This window comes from Rhinoraja longicauda, chromosome 12 (assembly GCF_053455715.1).
Source record: "Rhinoraja longicauda isolate Sanriku21f chromosome 12, sRhiLon1.1, whole genome shotgun sequence".
Lineage (NCBI taxonomy): Eukaryota > Metazoa > Chordata > Chondrichthyes > Rajiformes > Arhynchobatidae > Rhinoraja > Rhinoraja longicauda.
Window position 1 is genome coordinate 28505314 of NC_135964.1, and position 23781 is coordinate 28529094.

The following is a 23781-nucleotide window of genomic DNA, read 5'->3' on the forward strand; positions in this document are numbered from 1 at the left end:
TAGCTCCCTGAAAGAGGCAATATATGTAGATAGACTGGTAAAGAAGGCATATATCATAGAGTCATGCAGCATGGAAACAGTCCCTCAGCCTGACTTACTTATGCTGACCAAGATACCCCATCTACATTAGTTCCATCTGCCTGCTTTTGGCCCATATCCCTCTAAACCTTTCTTATCCATGTGGCTGTCCAAGTGTCTTTCAAATGTTGTTATAGTACCTGCCTCAACTACGTACTCTGGCAGTCTCTACGATATACCCACCACTGTCTATGTGAAAAAGTTGCCCCTGGGGTTCCTATTAAATACTTCATGTCATCCTTAACTGTATGACCTCTGGTCCTCTATTCCCTACTCTGGGAAAAAAAGACTGTACAGATACTGTATATCCTATCTATTCCCCTCATGATCTTATACACCTCTATAAGACCATTCCTCATCCTCCTGCGCTCCAAGAAGTAATGTCCTAGCCTGCCCAACCGCTCACTATAGCTCAGACCCTGAGTCCTAGCAACTTGGTGTGCTTGCCTTCATAAGTCAGGGCATTGAGTATAAACTTCTTTCCCTTTCCCCTGACTCAATATGAAGAAGGGTCTTGACCTGAAACGTGCCTATTCCTTTTCTCCAAAGATGCTGCCTGACCCGCTGAGTTGCTACAGCTTTTTGTATCTATCATTGAGTATAAGAGTTGGATGTCATGATATGGATTTATAGAAGAGGGCACCTCCTAATAGCCCCCAAACAATCTTGTTTTAAACAGGGAGCACAGGCAGAGGTCTAATGTGTTTCTATATGACAACGCCACAATATCTGCTACTACGCAGAAAAGCTTTGTATTCCAACCAAATATGTCAGTAGGTGACCCCAGAGTCGATCTCATTACAACAGTCAACATTCCATTTGTTGTAAGTATACATTTTCTTTATATATTAAACTTGTGTAATAATAATCTACTGCATTGTGGATAATATCCTGACTGATTACATCATGGTCTGGTACTGCAATTCCAATGCACAGGAACATCAAGGGCTACAGAGAATGGTAGACTCTCCACAGCCCTTCCACCATCCCACTGTGGAACAGCATCCCTCTCCCCATCAGAACTGCCTCCTCCATCGACTCCTTTAAGTCCAGGCTCAAAACCTATTTCTACTCCCTAGCGTTTGAGGCTCATTGAGGAGGCGCTGTGAACTGTTTGCGTGCTACTGTATGTTTCATTTTTTTTTCCTTAGTACCTAATCAGATGTACAGCACTTTGGTCAACGTGGGTTGTTTTTAAATGTGCTATACAAATAAAATTGACTTGACTTGACTTGACTTGACCATCGAAAGTATCTACATGAGGCATGGCCTCAAGAATTTATTGAATTTAATGATGAAAAGATACACCATGTAAACATGCCCTTTGGCCCACCGAGTCCATGTGTACCATCGATCACACTAGTTCTATGTTATGCCACTTTTGCATCCACCTCCTAGACACTAGAGGCAATTTACAGAGGTCTATTAACCAGCTCATCTTTGGGATGTGGGAGTAAACTGGAGCACCCAGAGGAAAGCCAAGAGATCACAAGTAGAACATGCAAACTTCACACTGTCAGCAGTCGAGATCAGAATCGAACCGGGGTCTCTGGAACTGTGAGCATCAGCTCTAGCAGCTACGCCATTGCGCCACCCCAGACAGCTTCTATCATCAAAGATCCCCACCATCTCCATGCTCTCGTCTCACTACTAACACCAGGCATTTGGTACAGAAGTCTGAAGTCCCACATCACCAGGTTCAGGAACAGCTGCTTCTCTAGAACAATCAGTCTGGAGGTCTGTGACCAGTGAAGCTCTGCAGGGACATCTGCTGTTTGTGATATATATATAAATAACTTGGACATAAACGCAGATGAGTTGGTTAGTAAGTTTGCAGATGGCACCATGATTGCCGGAGTCATGGACCGTGAGGAAGGCTGTCAACGTATACTTCAGAATATAGATCAGCTGCAGAAAAGGGCGGAGAAATGGTAAATGGACTTTAATCTGAGCAAGTGCAAGGTGTTGCACTTTGGGAGGTCACATGTAAGGGGAAAATATACAATTAATGTCATGACAGTCAACGGCATTGATGTGCAGAGGGATCTTGTGTTCTAAGTCCACAGCTCCCTGAAAGTGGCAACACATGTAGATAGAGTGGTTAAAAAGTTATGGTACGCTTGCCTTCATAGGTCAGGGCATTGAGTATAAGAGTCTGGAGGTGATGATCATTAGATCATAAGTGAAAGGAGCAGAATTAGGCCATTCGGCCCATCAAGTCTACTCCGCCATTCAATCATGGCTGACCTATCTTTCCCTCCCAACCCCATTCTCCTGCCATCTCCCCACAACCTCTGACACCCATACTAATCAAGAATCTATCTCTGCCTTAAATATATCCACTGATGCCCTCCACAGCCTTCTGTGGCAAAGAATTCCATAGATTCACCACCCTCTGACTAAAGAAGATATATCTTTGTAGGACGTTGGTTAGGCCACATTTGGAATATTGTGTGCAGTTCTGGATCCCCATTACAGGAAGGATGTGAAGGCTTTGGAGAGGAGGTTTATGCGAATATTGCCTGGACTAGGCGGTATTATCTACAGGGAGAGGTTGGACAGACTTGGATTGTTTTCTCTGGAACGTCGGAAGTTGCGAGGAGACTTGATAGGAGTATATAAAATGATGAGAGGCATAATAGGGTGGACAGTCAGAACCTTGTTCCTAGGATGGAAAAATTAAATACGAGAGGCGTAGCTTTAAGGTGAGATGGGCAAAGTTTAAAGGAGATGTGTGGGGCAACCTTTTTACCAGGGAGATGAGTTCCAGGAACCTGATGCCAGGTTTGGTGGTACGATAGCGGCATTCAAGAGGCTTTTGGATAGGCATGTGGATATACAGGGAATGGGACGATATGGATTATGTGCAGGTAGATAAAAGATGGTCTTGGTTGGCATGATGCACTGCACAGACCTTGTGTGCCGAACGGCCTGTTCTTGTGCTGTACTGTTCTATGTTCTAACAGAGAACTAGTGTGAACGGGAGATTGAAGGTCACCGTGGACCTGGTGGGCTGAAGAGCCTGTTTCCATATGGTATCTTTTAATCAATATAGGTCCTTAAACCAAACAGCAAAACCCTAATTCTATCTTGATAGAGGAAAACGGTGCACAATAACTCAACCTCTTGCACTACTGTGGATTTGTTTTTAATTGTATATTTTCATTTAAATGATTGTTTTTTCGCAGTCTTTTTCCTTTTATTGCCTCACAGATATACTTACAATGTGTGTTCTTCTGTGTTGTCTATATGCCCATGATGCTACGGAGAGCAGGATTATCACTGTACCTGTAACTCACAGTACTTGTGCCGAAGACAATAAACTTCATAAGTAATCATAGGATCAGAATTAGGCCATTGAGTCAACTCTGCCATTCATATATGGCTGATCTATCTTTCCCTCGCCACCGTATTGTCCTGCCTTCTCCCTGTAACTTTGGACACCCTTACTAATCAATAATGCGTCATTCTCCGCTTTAAAAATACTCGATGACAGTCATCTGTGGCTATGAATTCCACAGATTCACCACACTCTGGCTAAATAAATTCCACTTCATCTCCTTTTTAAAGGTACGTCCTTTTATTTTAAGCCTGCGCCCTCTAGTCCTAGATTCTCCCACTAGTGGAAACATCCTCTCCACATCCAGTCTTTCTAGGCCTTTCACTACCCAGTAAGTTTCAATGAAGTCCTCCCTCATCCTTCAAAACTCCAGCGAGTGCAGGCCCAGAGCTGTCGAACGCTCATCATATGTTAACCCACTCATCCCCAGGATAATTCTCGTAAACCTCCTCTGGACCCTCTCCTATGCCAACACATCCCTCCTCAGATGTGGGGCCCAAAACTGCTCACAATACTCCAAATGCGGTCTGACTAGCGCCTTATAAAGCCTCAGCATTACATCTCTGCTTTTATATTCCAGTCTTCTCAAAATGAATGCTAACATTCGTTTGCCTTCCTCACTGCATATTCAATTTACAAATTAACCTTTGGGAATCCTGCACCAGCACTCCCAAGTCCCTTTCCACCTCCGACTACTGAATCCTCTCCCCATTTAGAAAATAGTTAATGCGTTTATTCCTACTACCAAAGTGCATGACTGCATATTTTGCTATGTTGTATTCCATCTGCCACTTCATTGCCTGCCCTCCATATCTGTCCAAGTCCTTCTGCAGAGTCCCTGCGTCCTCTACACTACCTGCCCCTCCACCTATCGTTGTATGATTCACAAACTTGGCCACAAAGCCAACAATTCCATCATCCAAATCATTGATATACAACGTGGAGTAGCAGCCCCAACACTAACCAGAAGGGTCTCGACCCGAAACGTCACCCATTCCTTCTCTCCCGAGATGCTGCCTGACCTGCTGAGCTACTCCAGCATTTTGTGAATAAATCGATTTGTACCAGCATCTGCAGTTATTTTCTTATACTAACCAGAACACCACTGGTCACTGGCAGCCAATCAGAAAAATTCCCCTTTACTCCCATTCTTTGCCTTCTGCCATTCAGTCAGCCTGCTATCCATGCTAGTATCTTCCCACTATTACTGAGCTCCCATCTTCTTTAGCAGCCTCATGTGCGCACCTTATCAAACAACTTCTGAAAATCCAGCTAAACCACAACCACTGACTCTCTGTCCATCCTGAATATTTACTTCCTCAAAGACTTCCACCAGATTCATCAGGCAAAGTCTCCCCTTCATAAAACCATGCTGACTTCAGCCTATTTTATCACATGCTTCTAAGTACTTGCCCTCATCCCAAATAATAAACTCTAAAATCTAACATAAGAAAGTAAACCTTCTCAAGGGTGAATCTTATAAATGACCGTATTGGATTAAAATGTTCCCGACAGGTGACTGTTGTAAAGGATAACTCCAGGTCAACAGATAGTCCTAGTTGTCTCTGATGGCTGCTGATGTCTTCCAAAAATGGCTCATTTTATCAGTTTTGGGCTCTGGCTGCTCTTCTCCACATAGAATTTAGTCATCAGGAGACAGTCATGAGGGGCACAGATAGAGTAAATAGACTCCTTTTCTCAGGGTAGAGGAGTCTAAAACTAGATGGCACAGGGGAGGTTTAAAATGAGAGGGGAAATATTTAAAGGGTCTATCTGAAAGTTAGGGTTTTCACACAGAAAGTGGTGGGTTTATGGGTAAATTACTAATTTAGGAACCTTGGCTAGCATGGATGAGTTTGGGCTGAAAGGCCTGGTTCTGTGCAGTATAACCCTGTGACTCCATGAACCAGCTCCCATTCCTCTTTGACTTTGATATGGATCAGCATCGATTTACCCAGAGTTGTTGGATAGTGCACAGTTCCACCAGAGTTGCCACAGTCTCCACATCCGCCATTAGCGTAACCAATGGCTTCAGCAACTTTGGATTGATTAAGAGTCCTCCATGATTTCCGCCACAGTTAAAATCAGGTAGCTTCATTGTCAGATCAGAATGTCATGTGTTTATTCTGGATATATATATGGGTCGCTGCACTGACACAGCCCAGGGATTTGGTCACAAATCCTAAAGGGTGTCTGGGAGACCTCAGCACAGACCTACTGTGACATGTTGGGAGCCAATGTCTAATATTTTCAAGTTGTTCTCTTTCACCCTGTTTAAAGGGGATTGATGTTCCTTTTCCAAATTTCAGGGAGGAAATTAAGAAGTAGGATTTGAAGCTAGTTGGGGATGGAGGGGGAGGGGGAGGGGAGGAGGGGTGAGGGAGGGAGGGAGGAGGAGGGAGGATAAGGGGGGGTTGAGGGGGATGGAGTGGGGCAGAGGGGGAGGGAGGAGGGAGGAGGGGAGGGAGGCGAAGGGGGGGAGGGGAGGGAGGCGAGGGAGGCGAGGAGGGAGAGGGGAGGGGGGGGGGGGGGGAGGAGGAGGGGGGGGGGGGGGGGGGGAGGAGGAGAGGGTGCTGCACCAAAGCAGGAGAGGTTTGGGTCCAATAGGTCCACTTGGTCTAGTTGTTAATAAAACTCTGGAACTTCCTACCCAATGGCCTGCTGTGATTCAACATGGGTGCTTTCAAACAACTTTGCAAAGACAGTTAATGGTGGAAAGTTGTTGACCATGCTGGTGACATCTACATACTATAAATAAATAAAATCAATGTTAGGCAGGGTCTTCTTTAGTTTTAATTAGATTTTGCCTGTATGAATGTGACTGACTATTACTTCCCCATTTTATTTCCCAGGCTATGCTGCAATCACTAAAGCACAGCGGTTGGGCCCAGAAGATAATCCTGTCCTTATTGTTTGCCCTGAAGAGCAGTACGATTTTTCAGACTCACAGTGTGGAGGAGTTCCTGTGGGGTTATGAGGATCCTCTGCTGAAACTTGGTCATAAGCTTCTACCTAGTGTTTTCCCAGACAGTCGATTCGGACTTTTCTATGGTGTGAGTAGTCTCGTAACAAGAACAGGTCTGCAATACACTGACGGAACAAAGCACATTATCTGCATGGGCCTTTGCTGGGGTTTCAACATCCCTTACATGCTGTAAGATCTGGAGCTGGTTGTCCAGCTGCTCTGTCAATCTCTCACCCACTGGCGGTAGACATACCATGTCCTCTGTGGGTAAACCACCGACAGTCACTGACCAAACTCTTTAATCATTATATTTGATTGTAGGTTTTACCACTTAAAATCGGCACATTATTAAAATGTCCCAATATGCAGTGGGTTTCCACAGAGCTGGGTCAGAGCTGGGACCTCAGTTGTTTGTGATATATTTGAAAGATTTTGACGTAAATATAGATGGGGTGGTTATAACTTTGTAGACAACTCAAAAATTGCCATAATTGTGAATGGCGACGAAGATTGTCAAAGGATTAAGTGGTATGTAGACCAGTTGGAAATATGGGCAGAGCAATGGCAGGCAAAGTTTAATCCAGTCAAGTGTGAGCTGTTGCACTTTTGGAGGTCAAATGTTGGGAGAATGTTTATGGTAAATGGCAAGACTCTTAGGAGCATTAATGTCCAGCGGGATCTTGGAATACAAATACATAACTTCCTGAAAATAGCAACTAAAGGAGATAGGGTGGTAAAAAAGGCATGTCACATATTTATTTGGAGGCATTGAGTCTAAAAGTTGGTAAGTTGTGTTGCAGCTTTATAATACTTTGGTAAGGCCATATTTGGAGGTCTGGTTGCCATATTACATGTGGGCTGTGGAGATTTTGGATTGGGTGCAAAAGAGATTCACGAGGATGGTAAATGGATTAGAGAGTTTTAGCTATTGTTGAGTTTAGTTGGGTTTAGAGATACAGCGTGGAAACAGGCCCTTCAGCCTACTAAGTCCATACCGACCAGCGATCACCCATACACTAGTTCTATACTATACAACGGGTCACTTGTGCTGTAAGGCAACAACTCTACTGTTGCCCCACAGCTATAAGGAGATATTGGACCAACTCGGATTGTTACCTCTGGAGCATTGGAGGCTAAGAGGCATCCTGAAAGAAGTATATGAAATGATGGGAGACACAGATAGAGCAGATAGCCAAAGTTTTTTCCCTAAGTTCAAGATATCAAATACAAGAAGCATCAGCTTTAAGGTGGTTTAAAGTTTTTGCATACAGTTCTGCGTGCAGAAGAGATTCACAAGGATGTTGCCTGGAATGGAGGGTGGTAATTATAAGGAGACATGGGGTAGGCTGCGTTTATTGCAATCGCGTATGATGAACACAGAAATGATGGGAAGAATGGCCTCCTTCTGTATCATGATTCTAAAGGCATTTAATCCATTTTCAGGCAAATGGAACAGATGATGGAGTGTATCTATTCAACACTGGCAAAAAAGATTACATGGATTCCACCAAAATAATAACGTGGAATGGACAAAAGTATGTAACAGTTCATAATTGCATTTATTTGTATCAAAATCCTATATTAATTCCTTAGTTGAGTGGAGGTGGGGGGCTTTGTTGGTGTAAGTGAACATTTACCAGTTGGGGGTCTCGTTCAGCTCCTGGCCCAAGCTAAGCAACAAGACCCCCAAGCTGACTGACTTTGCACCACTGCCTTTGTCGAGTCCCAGTGAAGTGCATTGTGGGTGCTACCAGAGTTAACGTGCAGGCACCCAGCAGCTCTTGCTCCCTGAAAACATCAGCAAAATAAGTAAGCAAATTAACCTACTTTGGGGAGGGTGACGGATAAATATCAAGGGAGACCCACTCTTTCACCTGAACGTTGCCACGTGACCATCTTGATGCACCTGAGATGGCAGAAAGGCCTCAGATTTTCACCACAACTGAGAGCAGCACCTCTGACAGTGCAGCATTCATCTGGAGTGACAATCGCCATGCTGTGTCTATCTAGAGCGGGCCTTTAAGCCACCAGAGATAGGTTCTCCACCTGTGGCTCGTCTTTCCTCTGCTGATGGCCTGTAGGCTGATTCTACCTGTCAACAGAATAACAGAAAGTGCTGGAGTAACTCAGGCAGCATGTCTGGAGGACATTGATAGGACATTTTGGGCCAGTACCCTTCTTCAGACTGATTGTGGTAGTGGGGAGAAAGTGGGAAAAGAGTTCTAAGGGCAAAACAAAGCCTGGCAAGTAATAGATGAATACATGTAAGAGGGGTTTAGTTTGTCGATGGGTAGACAAAGGCCAGAGATAAAAAAAGGAAACAAAATGGTGTCAGATGAGGAGAGAATAGGAGAGATATGACCGTAGAGAAAGGGCTATGGATAGAAGGGCTCGGAGGGAAGGCGAATTGGTAGGAAAGTGAGTGAAATGGGTGCATATCCAGAGGGTGAAAATAAGGGGGGTTTTGTTACCTAAAATAGAGAATTCTATGTTCATACTATAGGGTTGTAAACTACCCAAGCAGAACATGGGGTGCTGCTCTTGCAGTTTGCTGTGTCCTCACTCTAGCAATGGAGGCCTAAGACAGAATGGTGAGTATCAAATGGGAAGGGGAGATAAAATGGTTAGCTAGTGTTTGGCAATACAGCCACCTAGTCTACATTCAGTCTCACTGATGTAAAGGACGCCACATCAGGAACACCAAATACAATAGATGAGTGATCCACCTATCACTTGCCAAGCTTTGTCCAACCCCCTCCTCTTTTCCCACTTTCTCCCCCAATCAGTCTGGAGCTGGTCCCAACCCAAAACCTCATCTAGCCATGTCCTCCAGAGATGCAGCCTGACCCACTGAGTTACTGCAGCACTTTGTTGTTTTATTTGTAATTCAGTATCTCGTGTCAACGGAATAACAGAAATGCTTCATTCAAATAACGTAGCTGAGGTGTGGTACAAATCTATCTATCTATATACCCAAAACTAAAACTCTCATCTTGTAATTTTAGCACCACCTTAATCACCATTGCCTTGTGGTTCAAATGTTTGCTATATTTTAATTTTTTTTCACTTTTTAAACATTAAAAATCACCTTTTTAAACTTAAAAAATACCTTTTCCACCTGCCATACCCGTCAGCCGTGTATGACGTCACAATCGAAACCCTACGGGTCTGCGTGTTTGATGACCAACCCGTCCGCGCCTGCGCAGTTGGGGCCTGTTGATCTAATTCACTGGACTACAACCCCCAGCGGGCACACACACACTGCGGTCGTTCTCCTTCTTCTCCTCCTCATCCTCCCGCTCCGACATCTTGTACGCACTTCCCGCCGCCGCACTGACCACCGGGAGGCATAGTCGCTGCCCAGCCCCAGCGGTTGCCGCTCGGAGGGGGGCAGCACCTGCCCGAATGACGGGAGTGGCGGCCAATGGGGGGGGGTGACAAGAATGTCAGGGGAGGGGGGGAAGGAGGAGGGGGGGAAGGAGGATGGGGGGAGAGGAGGAGGGGGGATGGAGTGAGTGAGATGGGGGAAGGATGGAATGGGTGAGGAGGGAGGGAGGGGTGGAGGGAAGGAGGAAGGTGGGGATGCAGCGGTTGAGGGGGGAGGAAGGGGGGGGAGGAGGGAGGGGTTGAGTGGGGGGGAAGGAGGATGGATGGAGTGGGTGAGCGGTGAGGGGGGATAGAGTGGGTGAGGGGGAGGAAGGGAGGGGTGGAGTGGGTGAGGGGAGGGAGGGAGGGGGGGATGGAGGAGGGGAAGGGAGGGGGAGGGGGATATTCATTGAGATTAATTTTATTTAAAAAGAAAGCCTAACCCTCACCCTAACCTGCGATGTTCATTGAGTTTTAATCTAAAAAAAGAATTTGATCTAATACTTACATTTTCATTAATAACTGAAATTATCTTTAGGTTATTTTAAAGAACAAACACGATTTCGCCATGTCACAATGGGAACCCAATGAGGAATGGGCCCAAGGGGTCCACTTGGTCTAGTATATTACTAAAACTCTCATCTTGTACGTGGGTTTGTGCTTATATTTGTTCTGGAAAGACAGCCTAAACAGTACACGATAGCGCAACAATTTTAGGCCCACCCTACTCACCATTCCCCCGCGGTCTCAATAAATCAAGTTTTGTTACTTTAAAAAAACAATTAACAATAAACTTCAATAAATGCGTTCACCCCCCTCCGGGAGGACCGGGCGGCGCCTGTCCTTGCGTGCCCTGCGCCTGACCTTCCTCCCGTGGTGCACCGCGGCAGCAGAGGGTCCAACAAGATAGCCATCGCCGCCGTTTGCCATCGAGCTGCAGGAGATATTTCAGCTCCACGGCTCCCTCTGGGCGCAGCATTGCCCGCACGGGGCCGAGGTGAGTGGCTCCCTCTCCCCTTATCTGTCCCCCCTCGCCCGCCCACGACTCCGTGGGACACTCATCGGCTGGCAACGGCTCCATGGATCGTCAGTCGGGGAGGGTTGCCAGGCCCACAGGAGAGGTTTTCACCCAACGGGGGTTGCCGCGCGCGCAGGGGAGGTTATACATAAGATGGCTGCCGATCACTTTTTCAACTTCTAATACTTACGTAAGATGGCCGCTGTATCCGCACGTGCGCAGTTGGGATGGTTGCCGCTCGGAGGGGGTCGGGACCCGTATGAGTGATGGGAGTGGCGGCCAATGAGGGGGGGGTGGTGTGGAGAGCTCTCCTGCTGCTGGAGAGTTTTGGATCAGTTGGGGGCGGGTTGCCGGGCCCGCAGGAGAGGTTTGCACCCAACGGGGGTTGCCGCACCCGTAGGAGTGCCCACAGGACAGATTTGGACCCAACGGGTCCACGCCCATCTAGTATTACATAAAATCCCTTGGCTGTGTTCTTTATACAGTCATTTCAGATCTGTTCTTGTCCAGAGCTACAGTGCCCTCCTTAATGTTTGGGACAAAGACCCATCCTTTATTTATTTGCCTCTTGTACTCCACAATTTGAGATTTGTAATAGAAAAATCCTTTGTGGTTAAAGTGCGGTTTGTCAGATTTTAATAAAGGCCATTTTTATACATTTCGGTTTCACCATGTAGAAATTACAGCAGTGTTTATACATCGTCCCCACATTTCAGGGCACCATAATGTTTGGGACACAGCAATGTCATGTAAATGAAAGTAGTCATATTTAATATTTTGTTACATATTCTTTGCATGCAATGACTGGTTGAAGTCTGCGATTCATGGACATCACCAGTAGCTCGGTGTCTTCTCTGGTGATGCTCTGCCAGCCATCTTTAGCTTATGCTTGTTTTGGGGACTCGTCCCCTTCAGTTTTCTCTTCAGCATATAAAAGGCATGTTCAATTGGGTTCAGATTGGGTGATTGACTTGGCCACTCAAGAATTTACAATTTTTTTAGTTTCAAAATGTTTGGGATCATTGTCTTGCTGTAGAATGAACCGCCGGCCAATGAGTTTTGAGGCATTTGTTTGAACTTGAGCAGATAGGTTGTGTCTATACGCTTCAGAATTCATTATGCTACTACCATCAGCAGTTATATCATCAATGAAGATGAGTGAGCCAGTACCTTCAGCAGCCATATATGCCCAGACCACCGCGTTTCACAGATGTGGTGGTATGCTTTGGATCTTGGGCAGTTCCTTCTTTCATCCATACTTTGCTCTTGCCATCACTCTGATATGTTCATCTTTGTCTCATCTGTCCTCAAGACCTTTTTCCAGAACTGTGGTCTGACTGTAACCTGGCCATCTTATTTTTGCGGCTAACCAGTGGTTTGCATCTTGCAGTGTAGCCTCTGCATTTCTGTTCATGAAGTCTTCTGCAGACAGTGGTCATTGACAAATCCACACCTGACTCCTGAAGAGTGTTTCTGATCTGTCGGACAGGTGTTTGGTGATTTTTTTTTATTTATAGAAAGAATTCTTCCGACATCAGCTATAGAGGTCCTCCTTGGCCTGCCAGTCCCTTTGCGATTAGTAAGCTCACCAGTGCTCACTTCTTAATGATGTTCCAAACAGTTGATTTTGGTAAGCCTAAGGTTTGGCTGATGTCTCTAACAGTTGTATTCTTGTTTTTCAATCTCATCATGGCTTCTTTGACTTTAATTGGCACAACTTTGGTCCTCATGTTGATAAACAGCAATAAAAGTTTCCAAAGGTAATGGAAAGACTGGAGGAAAGACTAGGTGCTAAGAGCTCTTTTATGCCTGCATTAAGGAGGCAATTAAACATGTGTGAGCAATTACACACGTCTGTGAAGCCATGTGTCCCAAACATTATGGTGCCCTGAAATGGGGGGACTATGTGTAAACACAGATGTAATTTCTACATGGTGAAACCAAAATGTATAAAAATGGCCTTTAATAAAATCTGACAATGTGCACTTTAACCACACGCGATTTTTCTATTACAAGTCTCAAATTGTGGAGTACAGAGGCAAATAAATAAATGATGGGTCTTTGTCCAAAACATTATGGAGGGCTGTGTAAATAGGGTTTGAATTTTCTGTGTTTTGATTTGGTTCTTGGAGCCATTTTCTTTACTTTGACAGTGAAAAGCACAATTGGATGCATGGCCCACAGATGCCACTTTGAGACCTCACAGGTGCTGAATAAGGGCAATACTGAACCAAATATTGTACTTGGGTTCTCTTCCTCATCTGTTCCCCACAATACCTATTTCCCAGGGCAAGGCTGAGAGTAGACCATTGAGGTTGCAGTTGTATTTGGGGCGAGGATGAGCTGAATAAGCATGCGTCCTCTCTCCTGTTACTTTTATTAAAGTTAACTGTGAGGGCTGAATTACCCACAGCCACACTTGGACTAAACTCCATCTCAAGGAGTTCATATCTTTGATGAGAAGATATCAATAGCATTCTCTATGAAAGGTTGGAAAACATTAAATAAATAATGGCATTGTTTAACGTATAATTAACCGTTAAAACACTTTTTAACTGACAGGAAGGAAGGTTTAATTTTGCATCCCTTTTACAACATTCAAATTGATTTTATGTTTAAAGAAGTACTTTTGAAATGAAGCCATTAATCTTGGAAACACAGCCAACTCCAAATTGTGAATGTGAGCAGAATGGTTTCAGTCCTGCTGAGTGGCTATCCCGGGCCTGCAGGTTCAGAAATGAGCAGTGCATCTTTCCAGCACTGTGCACTTGAAACTCCTGATTTTTTGCCAAGGCGGAAGACTTTGTTATCATTTCTGGGCCAAGTCATGCCTCGTGTTAAATTCTACCAGGCCCTTCCAGCTGAAACTCATCTTTGCACATCTAAACATGATATCCACCTCAAGTGACATGTTTTCAGACTGTTGCTGGGCAAGTATTAATGGGATTATTTGTCACTGCTCATTCCTGGGAAAAGATAGATAAATTTGCCCAGTGATAGCCACAAAATGCCAGAGTAACTCAGTGGGACAGGCAGCATTTCTGGATAGAAGGAATGGGTGATGTTCCAACTGGAATGGAACTGAACGTTCTACCTCAGAAGAGAGAGGAACACACATTGAAAATCAGCTAACCCCAAAGGTTAACACAAGCATCCACGGGGCAAAGGTCCACTGCCCAAAAAACATGGGCAGTAACATGGCGACCCAAAATGCTTTACCAGTGGTAAGTATGTTCAAAGTGCAAACACTGTAGGAATGCACCCTGCTATTCTCACATTACAAGGGAAATGGGAAATAGAGGTTGCTCTTCTGCTTTTAAGGCTAAAGCCAATTGTTTGAAGGGGAACACAATAGCCTGGACCAAAGTTTCTTTAGACATTTAATCATTTTCTTCTGGACAGATTGCTTGCTCGGTGGGCACATTAGTGGGTGTGCCCCATGTTAAGAGTTGTTATTCTATCTCCAGGTCCCTCAGGTCGCTCGACTTGGGGCTACTGACTATCCCGCGGTCTCGGCTTAAACTCAGGGGTGACCGCGCTTTTGCGATTGCATCTCCTAGACTGTGGAACAGTATCCGTCTCCCCATCAGAACTGCCCCCTCCATCGACTCCTTTAAGTCCAGGTTCAAAACCTATTTCTACTCCCTAGCGTTTGAGGCCCTCTGAGGGGGCACTGTGAACTGTTTATGTATGTGCTGTTATGTTTGTGTGCCATTGTATGTTCGTTCTTAGTACCTGAACTGATGTACAGCACTTTGGTCAACGTGGGTTGTTTTTAAATGTGATATACAAATAAAATTGACTTGACTTGACTTGACTTGACTTATTAAGAATTCTCCTTCATTCCATGGTGGTCAATGATGCAGACAGAAGTGGCCAAGGTGGATGATTAAATGATTGACATTTTCAATACAATTACATTTTCTGTTGGACAGATCGCTTACTTGGTGGGCATCCAATACCTCTAACATGATTAATGGAACAGATGGATCCTCCTTCCATCCACTGATAAAAAAGAACGAAGCCCTATACATTTTTGCTCCTGATATATGCAGGTAATTGAGCGTAACATGAGCACTGTGTGTACTGATGATTTCTGTATTGCGAGATCAATATGGGTGATGCAGTGGCGCAGCTGGTAGAACTGCTGCCTTATAGCACCAGAGGCCCGATCCTAACCTCGGGGTGCTGTCTGTGTGGAGTTTGCTTGTCCTCCCTGTGACCATATGGGTTTTCGTCTGGATTTTCTGGTTTCCTCCCACATCCCAAAGAGTTTGAATTCTGCAGAATTGCCCCTCGTGTGTAGGGAATGGATGAGAAACTAGGATAACATAGAACTAGTGTGAACAGGTGATCGATGGTCAGCATGATTGGTGGGCTGAAGGGCATTTCCCTGCTGTAATTTAAACTAAACTAAACTAAACTAAATATAAGAATAGGAAATGCTGGAAGCACTCAGCAGGTCAGGTACCATCAGTGGAGAGAGAAACAGAGTTAATGTTTCCGGTCAATAACCTTTTGTCAGAACTGAAAAAATGAGAAAACCATTATGTTTTAAGTTTTAGAGAGGGGGAAGGGGTACCGATAACAGAGAGAATGCCTGCGATGGAGTGGAGAGCAAAGCTTGTCCAGATCAGGCTTTGGCTCCCTCAAATTAATGGTAGAATTAAAAAAGTTGGAGAGAAGTGAAGACAGAGGATTGGTGGGATGATTGGAGGGTTTTGCAGAGAAAGGATGAGTTTGGAGCAAAGGAGGGACAAAAGCAATGGAGGGAAGACAAGAGGGCAAATGGGAAGAGAATGACAAGGCAAATGTGGGTCCCTTGAAGACAGAAGCAGGGGAATTTATTATGGGGAACAAAGAAATGGCAGACGAGTTAAACCGTTACTTTGGATCTGTCTTTACTGAGGAAGATACACACAATCTCCCAAATGTTCTAGGGGCCGGAGAACCTAGGGTGATGGAGGAACTGAAGGAAATCCACATTAGGCAGGAAATGGTTTTGGGTAGACTGATGGGACTGAAGGCTGATAAATCCCCAGGGCCTGATGGTCTGCATCCCAGGGTACTTAAGGAGGTGGCTCTAGAAATAGTGGAAGCATTGGAGATCATTTTTCAATGTTCTATAGATTCAGGATCAGTTCCTGTGGATTGGAGGATAGCAAATGTTATCCCACTTTTTAAGAAAGGAGGGAGAGAGAAAACGGGTAATTATAGACCAGCTAGTCTGACATCAGTGGTGGGGAAGATGCTGGAGTCAATTATAAAAGACGAAATTGCTGAGCATTTGGATAGCAGTAACAGGATCATTCCGAGTCAGCATGGATTTACAAAGGGGAAATCATGCTTGACAAATCTACTGGAATTTTTTGAGGATGTAACTAGGAAAATTGATAGGGGAGAGTCAGTGGATGTGGTGTACCTCGACTTTCAGAAAGCCTTCGACAAGGTCCCACATAGGAGATTAGTGGGCAAAATTAGAGCACATGGTATTGGGGGTAGGGTACTGACATGGATAGAAAATTGGTTGACAGACAGAAAACAAAGAGTGGGGATAAATGGGTCCCTTTCGGAATGGCAGGCAGTGACCAGTGGGGTACCGCAAGGTTCGGTGCTGGGACCCCAGCTATTTACGATATACATTAATGACTTAGATGAAGGGATTAAAAGTACCATTAGCAAATTTGCAGATGATACTAAGCTGGGGGGTAGTGTGAATTGTGAGGAAGATGCAATAAGACTGCAGGGTGACTTGGACAGGTTGTGTGAGTGGGCGGATACATGGCAGATGCAGTTTAATGTAGATAAGTGTGAGGTTATTCACTTTGGAAGTAAGAATAGAAAGGCAGATTATTATCTGAATGGTGTCAAGTTAGGAAGAGGGGATGTTCAACGAGATCTGGGTGTCCTAGTGCATCAGTCACTGAAAGGAAGCATGCAGGTACAGCAGGCAGTGAAGAAAGCAAATGGAATGTTGGCCTTCATAACAAGAGGAGTTGAGTATAGGAGCAAATAGGTCCTTCTACAGTTGTACCGGGCCGTGGTGAGACCGCACCTGGAGTACTGTGTGCAGTTTTGGTCTCCAAATTTGAGGAAGGATATTCTTGCTATGGAGGGCATGCAGCGTAGGTTCACTAGGTTAATTCCCGGAATGGCGGGACTGTCGTATGTTGAAAGGCTGGAGCAATTAGGCTTGTATACACTGGAATTTAGAAGGATGAGGAGGGATCTTATTGAAACATATAAGATAATTAGGGGATTGGACACATTAGAGGCAGGAAACATGTTCCCAATGTTGGGGGAGTCCAGAACAAGAGGCCACAGTTTAAGAATATGGGGTAGGCCATTTAGAACGGAGATGAGGAAGAACTTTTTCAGTCAGAGAGTGGTGAAGGTGTGGAATTCTCTGCCTCAGAAGGCAGTGGAGGCCAGTTCGTTGGATGCTTTCAAGAGAGAGCTGGATAGAGCTCTTAAGGATAGTGGAGTGAGGGGGTATGGGGAGAAGGCAGGAACGGGGTACTGATTGAGAGTGATCAGCCATGATCGCATTGAATGGCGGTGCTGGCTCGAAGGGCTGAATGGCCTACTCCTGCACCTATTGTCTATTGTCTATTGACAACAACAATTCTTGACAAACTATGTTGAATTGTTCTGCTTTTATAGGTCTCTGCATTTGATTTTTGAAAAAGATGTGCAGGTGAAAGGTATCAGCGCCTATCGATTCATTGTTCCAAAAGAGATGTTTGCAATTGACTATCTCAGTAAGGAGGGATTTTGCCCAGCAATGAATTGCCAACTGTCTGGAGTCCTGAACATCAGCATCTGCAAACAAGGTGAGGAATTTAAATCCCTGGGTCAGCAAACACCAGGCATTGTCATCTCCAGGCTGAATTCCACAACCACACGTGTGGCCGAGGTGCTTTCTGCTGCTGCTTACATTCGTCACGCTCACCTCTCTCAGGGCGAGGTTGATGTAACTGGAGATTTATGGTGAAATTCTTCTGAGCTCCACCTTCCATTTATGCTCCTACCCAATGTGTTTCCCTCCCTCCCCATATCCCACTCCTACTCCCCCTCCTCTTCCTTTTTCCGTGGCTCCCCTCTATACCACTCCTTTCCTCTACCTCCCCATCTCCCATTTCCCTTCCACTCTTCCCCCATCTTCCCTTCTTCATCCATTCGTCACATCCTCTGTCCACACAAATCCTCTCCACTTGGCGCCGTAGTAGAGTTGCTGCCTTACAGTGCCAGAGACCCAAGTTCGATCCTCACTATGAGTGCTGTCTGTATGGAGTTTGTACGTTCTCCCCATGACCGCGTAGGTTTTCTCTGGCTGCTTCGGTTTCCTCCCACACTCCAAAGACATACAGGTTTGTAGGCTAAAATTGTAAATTATCCCGAGTATGTTTAGGATAGTATTAGTGTGCAGGAATCGCTAGTCAGCGTGGACTCGGTGGCCCGAAGGGCCTGTTTTCACGCTGTATCTCTAAACTAAATGACCAGTAGCTAGTAACAACTAGTTTTGATCTCCCCTCTGTGTAAACTTCATCTCCTTATTGACCTTTTTGGTATCTGTTACCTTCATTAAACCTTCTCTCGAGAAGGCAGGAGCCCTGCACAATCTGCTCAACCTTACCCTATGAGTACAGCACCTGTGTACTTCTGATTTCCGAGCAGATCTAGTTTGATGTTTGCCCAGTGCCTCCCGTTTGTTGCTATAAGATGAATCCCCAGTAGCTGATCTTGCTCACCAAGACATTCTCTTTTTTCCCCAATTACAAACATTGCTCTCCATTTAGCTTGCTACTTCAGTAAGAAGTAGCGAGAGTCATACAGCATTTAAATAGTCCCTTTGGCCCAACTCCTTCATGCTGACCAAGATTCTATTTGAGCTAGTCCCATTTTCTGCATTTTTCCAATGTCCCTTCAAACTTTTCCCATCCATGTATTTTAAACATTGAAATTATACCTGCCTCTACAGCTTTCTGCAGCAGCTCATTCATATACCCATCACCATCTGAATGAAAATCAGTATGGATCGGTAGCAAGCTCTCCTCCTCATTGACCATCACTGACTGTGTTCTTAGCCTCCTGCTCTGCTCTTTGTACACACCACTGTGTGGCAAAGCAGAGCTCCAATGTCCCATCTATAAATTTACCGATGGCACCACTGATATTGGCTGATTCATGGGTGGTGATGAACCAGCGTACAGGTGTGAGATAGAACACATAGTTGAGTGGTGCCGCATCACCAACCTCTGGCTTAACATTAACAAGACCATGGAACTAATTGTTGACATCAGAAAATGGTAGTCACACACCAGTTTGCATTTGTGAATCGTCGGTGGACAGAGTTAGCAGCTTCAAATTTCGGCAGGAGGTCCAAAGGTCTGAAGTCACGTACCACAAAGTTCAGAAACAGTTACTATCTTACAACATAACAACACAAATTACTGGAGTAACTCAGCAGGTCAGGCAACATCTCTGCAGAACATGGATAGGTGATGTTTCAGGTTGGGACCCTTCTTCAGACAGATTGAAGTGGGGGATTCCAGATATATTTGTCCTGCTGCATTACTCCAGCACATTATATTCCACACAAAATTCCATCATCTATAGTTCCTTCTACTTTCTTACAACCATCAGATTCTTGAACCAACTTGCACAAATTAATCCTACTTCCGCATCAGAGCACTACAGACTTCTTCTTGCACTACCATGGACTTGTCTGTAAATGTGTTTTTACATTAATATGTTGTTATGCAGAGTCTTTTTCTTTTCAGTGCTTTGTATAATTTACATATAATTTTATATTCTGTATTGCCCAAGTCTATGTGTCTGTGATGCTGCAAGTACCTGTACCTCACCTTGCTGGTGAATATAATAATAAACTTGACTTGACTTAACGTGATTACTTCTGAGCAATTGCTTGGTATAAATTTCATTCAGCACTACCGAGGGTTTTCGGAAAATAGAACAAACTCTTGCTCTGAAATATTTTTAAGAAGTTAATGTTCTTTTTTTTAATACCTCAGGAGTTCCCATTTTCATCTCATCTCCTCATTTTTATGATGGGGATCAAAAGTTAATGAGGGACGTAGGCGGAATGAAACCTAACATGAAAACAGACCGAACATTCCTTGATATAGAACCAGTAAGTGGGATGGAAGAACTTTTTGTTGTATTTTATGTATAAATACCTTCTAAACATTGACACTCAATGAACCTCCCTCAGAGTGAAACACATATCTACACTGCATTGCTCAGATTTGGCATCATGAGGCTCTAATGTTCACAGCACAGAATGAGACCATTCTATCCAGTATGTCCAGGCCAGCTCCAAATTACAACAACCCATTCACCTGGTCTCTCAAGAGAAGTATTAATCTAGCTTTTCCCTGGAAGATGCAATAGTTCTTACTTTAGTCACTTGCTGAGATAAAATATTCTAGGCTCCTGCAACCTTCTCTCTATTCATAGTTGTATAGCCCCTCAGCCCACCATGTCTATGCCGCCCATTTTGCCCAGCTACACTAATCCCATTAATGTACATTAGGACCATATTCCTGCCATGCCATGTCTATTCAAAACTCTGTCTAAATGCCTCTTAAACGTAATGATTGTATCTAGCGCTAGTGCTCTTGTGAGGAATTAAACTAGCAAGGAGGGTCCCAGAGCAGAAAATAGGAAAAATAAAAAGTTGGGGACATATACTGTTGTTAAAGAGCAATATTAACAAATAGGACAGGCAAGTGAACAACAAAGAGAGAGGAAAGACCGATCCTTGGTGTATTTTCTAAACCAACCACGGCCACTCTCACAGCTTCCCACTCCATCTCTTAACTTTGTTTTATGCCGGCTGCTTCCCTTGTGCCTCTCAAAGACAAATGTTAAGAAAACAAAGAAATATGAAATACCTTGAGCTTCTTGTATCCAACAGATGACTGGTTTCCCTATCAGAGCAGCCAAGAGAATGCAGCTCAACCTCCACATCGAGGCAGTGGACTACATTGCGTAAGTTATTGGCTTTGCCTTTTGGGATAATTAGAAGCTGTGATTGTTAATTTCAGAATGAACACAAGAACATAGTAAATAAAGGATAAGCCCTTCAAGTATGCCCCGCCATTCGATTTGATGGTTCTGCTGCTCTCAGTTTCCCCTTCTGTGCCATGTCTCTATACCCCATTCTTTTTCAAACCATCAAATATTTATACACCACAACTTTAAATACTCTTAACAATCCAGCTTCCACCAACTGCCTGGCAAAGAATTCCATAAATCCACAGCCCTGTGAGAGAACGGAGGATCAATCACTCATTTGCAGCCTCACTCCATTTAGATAATAATCTGCCTTTTAATTTCTCTCTCCTCACACTTCCCCACAATTGGAAAGTATTTCTGAATTCCACAGTCCCAATAGTATTGGGAGTATTATTGAGGTGATTTAAGTGTAGATCACTCAGTGTTGGCATTTGAGACGATTCCACTTAATTCCAGATCTCTCAAGGATGTATTCATGCTGTGTTGCCCTCTTATTCACTTTTGATTCTTGTGACCTTATCCCTACTGTAAAATAAACTGGTTTCCTCCCACATCCTCAAAGTTTGCTGTCAGCCCAGGAACCGGCCACAATAAATGAACCAGTGTAGGTGATTGGTGGAACCTGAGGGAATTTGATGGGAACGTGAGAACAAAACCTGGATTTGTTAGGATTAGTGTAAATGAGTGTTAACAGGCAGCATGCACTTGATGGGGTGAATGGCCTGTTTCTGTGCTACATGTCTCTATGACCTGATAATAGGTCAATAAATGCAGTGATTAATTTATTTGGTATAAGGATAAGTGTGCAGATTATTGTTTGACTCGGACTGCCTAAAAGAACAATGCAGACAGAAACCCTCACCATAGTTAAAATAAAACTTCAATTAACCCTTTAAGAACCATAAACTGAAGGGCTGCAAACCAAGAGCTGGGGAAAATAATTAACCTTCTGCACGATGTGCTGAGTTACTCCAGCACTTTGTCTTCTACAAAGGATTTACCTAATCTGAACAGTTGAAAATTTTGTTTTAGAATTTAGGAGAACAAGGGTGAGCTTATCTGCAACATACACTATCCTTTGAGGATATGGCAGCATAGGTGTCAAGATGTTTCCACTATTAGAAGATTCTCAAAACAAGGGGATATAGTTACAAGGTCATTTAAAGCTGAGGTGTGTTCAAACTTCTTCTTGCAGTGTGATGAATCTCTGGGAATTCTCTAACCCAGAGGGCTGTGGAGCCTAGATCCTAGGGAGTATTTAAAGAGGAAGTAGACAAACATTTGTAAGATTAAGGAATTGAGGGCTGCAGGGAACTGAGGCAAAGGAGATAAGCCTTTAGATCAACCGTGATCAAATTGAATGGCAGGGCAGATTGAGATAGTCTACTCCTGTTGCTCTTTTCTTATGTTTTCAGTCATTATGGACATTGGCACAAATGACTTCTTTGTGTGCCCTTGGTGACTAAGTCTCCTGGCCTTTCCCTATAATGCGGAAAGTTCTTCAATCAGACGTTAATTGATTTCTATGGCTGATAATGAAAAACAATTAACATTGACATCACCTTTGAGGTTACACTCACCAGGTCGATACCCGCTAAAAGCGTATTATTCACATGTTTCGGTGATCAAACATGGGACATGTTGTAAAGAGCAAGAAATGCTAGTGAGAAATGGATGTAAAAGCCACAGATTGTCATCAATTTTTAACATCGGCTATTTTAATAGTCCTTTTCAATGTTTTCTTTACAGCCAAACTGGTCGAATAAGGACAATGATTTTACCAGTTATCTTTTTAAATGAGGTGAGGTACTTGACTTATTGTAATAAAAAGGAATTGCAGATGCTGGTTATACCAAGATAGACACAAAATGCTGGAGTAATTCAGCGGGTCAGGCAGCATCTCTGGAGAAAATGGATGTGATGTTTCAGGTTGGGACCCTATTTCAGACTGATTGTAGTAGGGAGAGTGGGGGAAAAAATTGGACGCGAAGAAAAAATGGGACACATCGGGGCCAGTAATAGATGACCTCAGGCAAGGAGATTCACTGACGAGCTGACTTTTGTCTAGACACTGGTGTGAACCCAAGAAGGATAAATGGGTGCGAACTGTGGAATTAGTTAACTGACTTTTAGTGGAGAATACACTAAAATTGGAGAATACAACGTTCATATCATTGGGTTGTAAGCTACCTATATGAGGTGCTATTCCTCCAAATTGTATGCAGCTTCACTCTGGCAATGGAGGAGGCCCAGGACAGAAAGGTCAGTATGGGAATGGGAAGGGGAGTTAAAATGGTTATCCAGTAGGCCTTGCCGGATCGAGCACAAGTGATCAGCGAAATGGTCACTAAGTCTTCGCTTGGTCTCACCGATGTACAGGAGCTCCACATCGGGAACACCAGATGCAGTGCCCCAAGTACTAACCTCATCTACTGCAGTCTGAATATCATCTACAATCAGTTCGAAGAAGGCTGCTGACCCAAAACATCACATCCACTTTCTCCAGAGATGCTGCCTGACCAGTTGAGTTACTCCAGCATTTTGAGTTACTTGACTTTTCAGCTTAAATGTTAAACACACTGTTGCTGCTTAATATGTCACATCAAGCGATTGAGTGTGAATGACTATATTCGGGTAGATTTATTAAGTAGGTTATAACAGTTTCCTGAACTCTTCTTTGCGTTAGAAAGACAACTTTGAGTGTTTTGCATCTGTGAAGCAATCCTGGTCAGGAAGGGATACGTTGAAGGTGCACAAGTTACTGATGTGAGAAGGATTTCAAATACAGGGGATGAAAAGATGAAACATAAGCAACTACATATATAATTTAGGATGCAGTAATGCTGAATGGCATGTGAAAAGTAAAAAGAGTGGAGGCAGAAGGGGTTTACACAAGTATGATAGTGGGAAATATGTGAAGCTAATTTGATGGAAGTCATGCTCAGCCAGGAAGAGGAATGGAAGTGAGTTAAA

At 44.1% G+C, this 23781-nt stretch overlaps 1 protein-coding gene across 1 annotated transcript in view; it reads left to right on the forward strand.

The window, feature by feature from the left end:
• The window catches only part of LOC144598841 (lysosome membrane protein 2-like), a 29344-nt gene that overhangs the window by 4097 nt on the left and 1466 nt on the right, over positions 1–23781 (forward strand). The window contains exons 3-10 of the mRNA XM_078409339.1: positions 758–902; positions 6271–6471; positions 7827–7918; positions 14703–14822; positions 17431–17600; positions 19803–19921; positions 20708–20781; positions 22558–22609. Of these exons, the coding sequence (XP_078265465.1) occupies positions 758–902; positions 6271–6471; positions 7827–7918; positions 14703–14822; positions 17431–17600; positions 19803–19921; positions 20708–20781; positions 22558–22609 (973 nt within the window). The remainder of the gene's footprint in view (positions 1–757; positions 903–6270; positions 6472–7826; positions 7919–14702; positions 14823–17430; positions 17601–19802; positions 19922–20707; positions 20782–22557; positions 22610–23781) is intronic.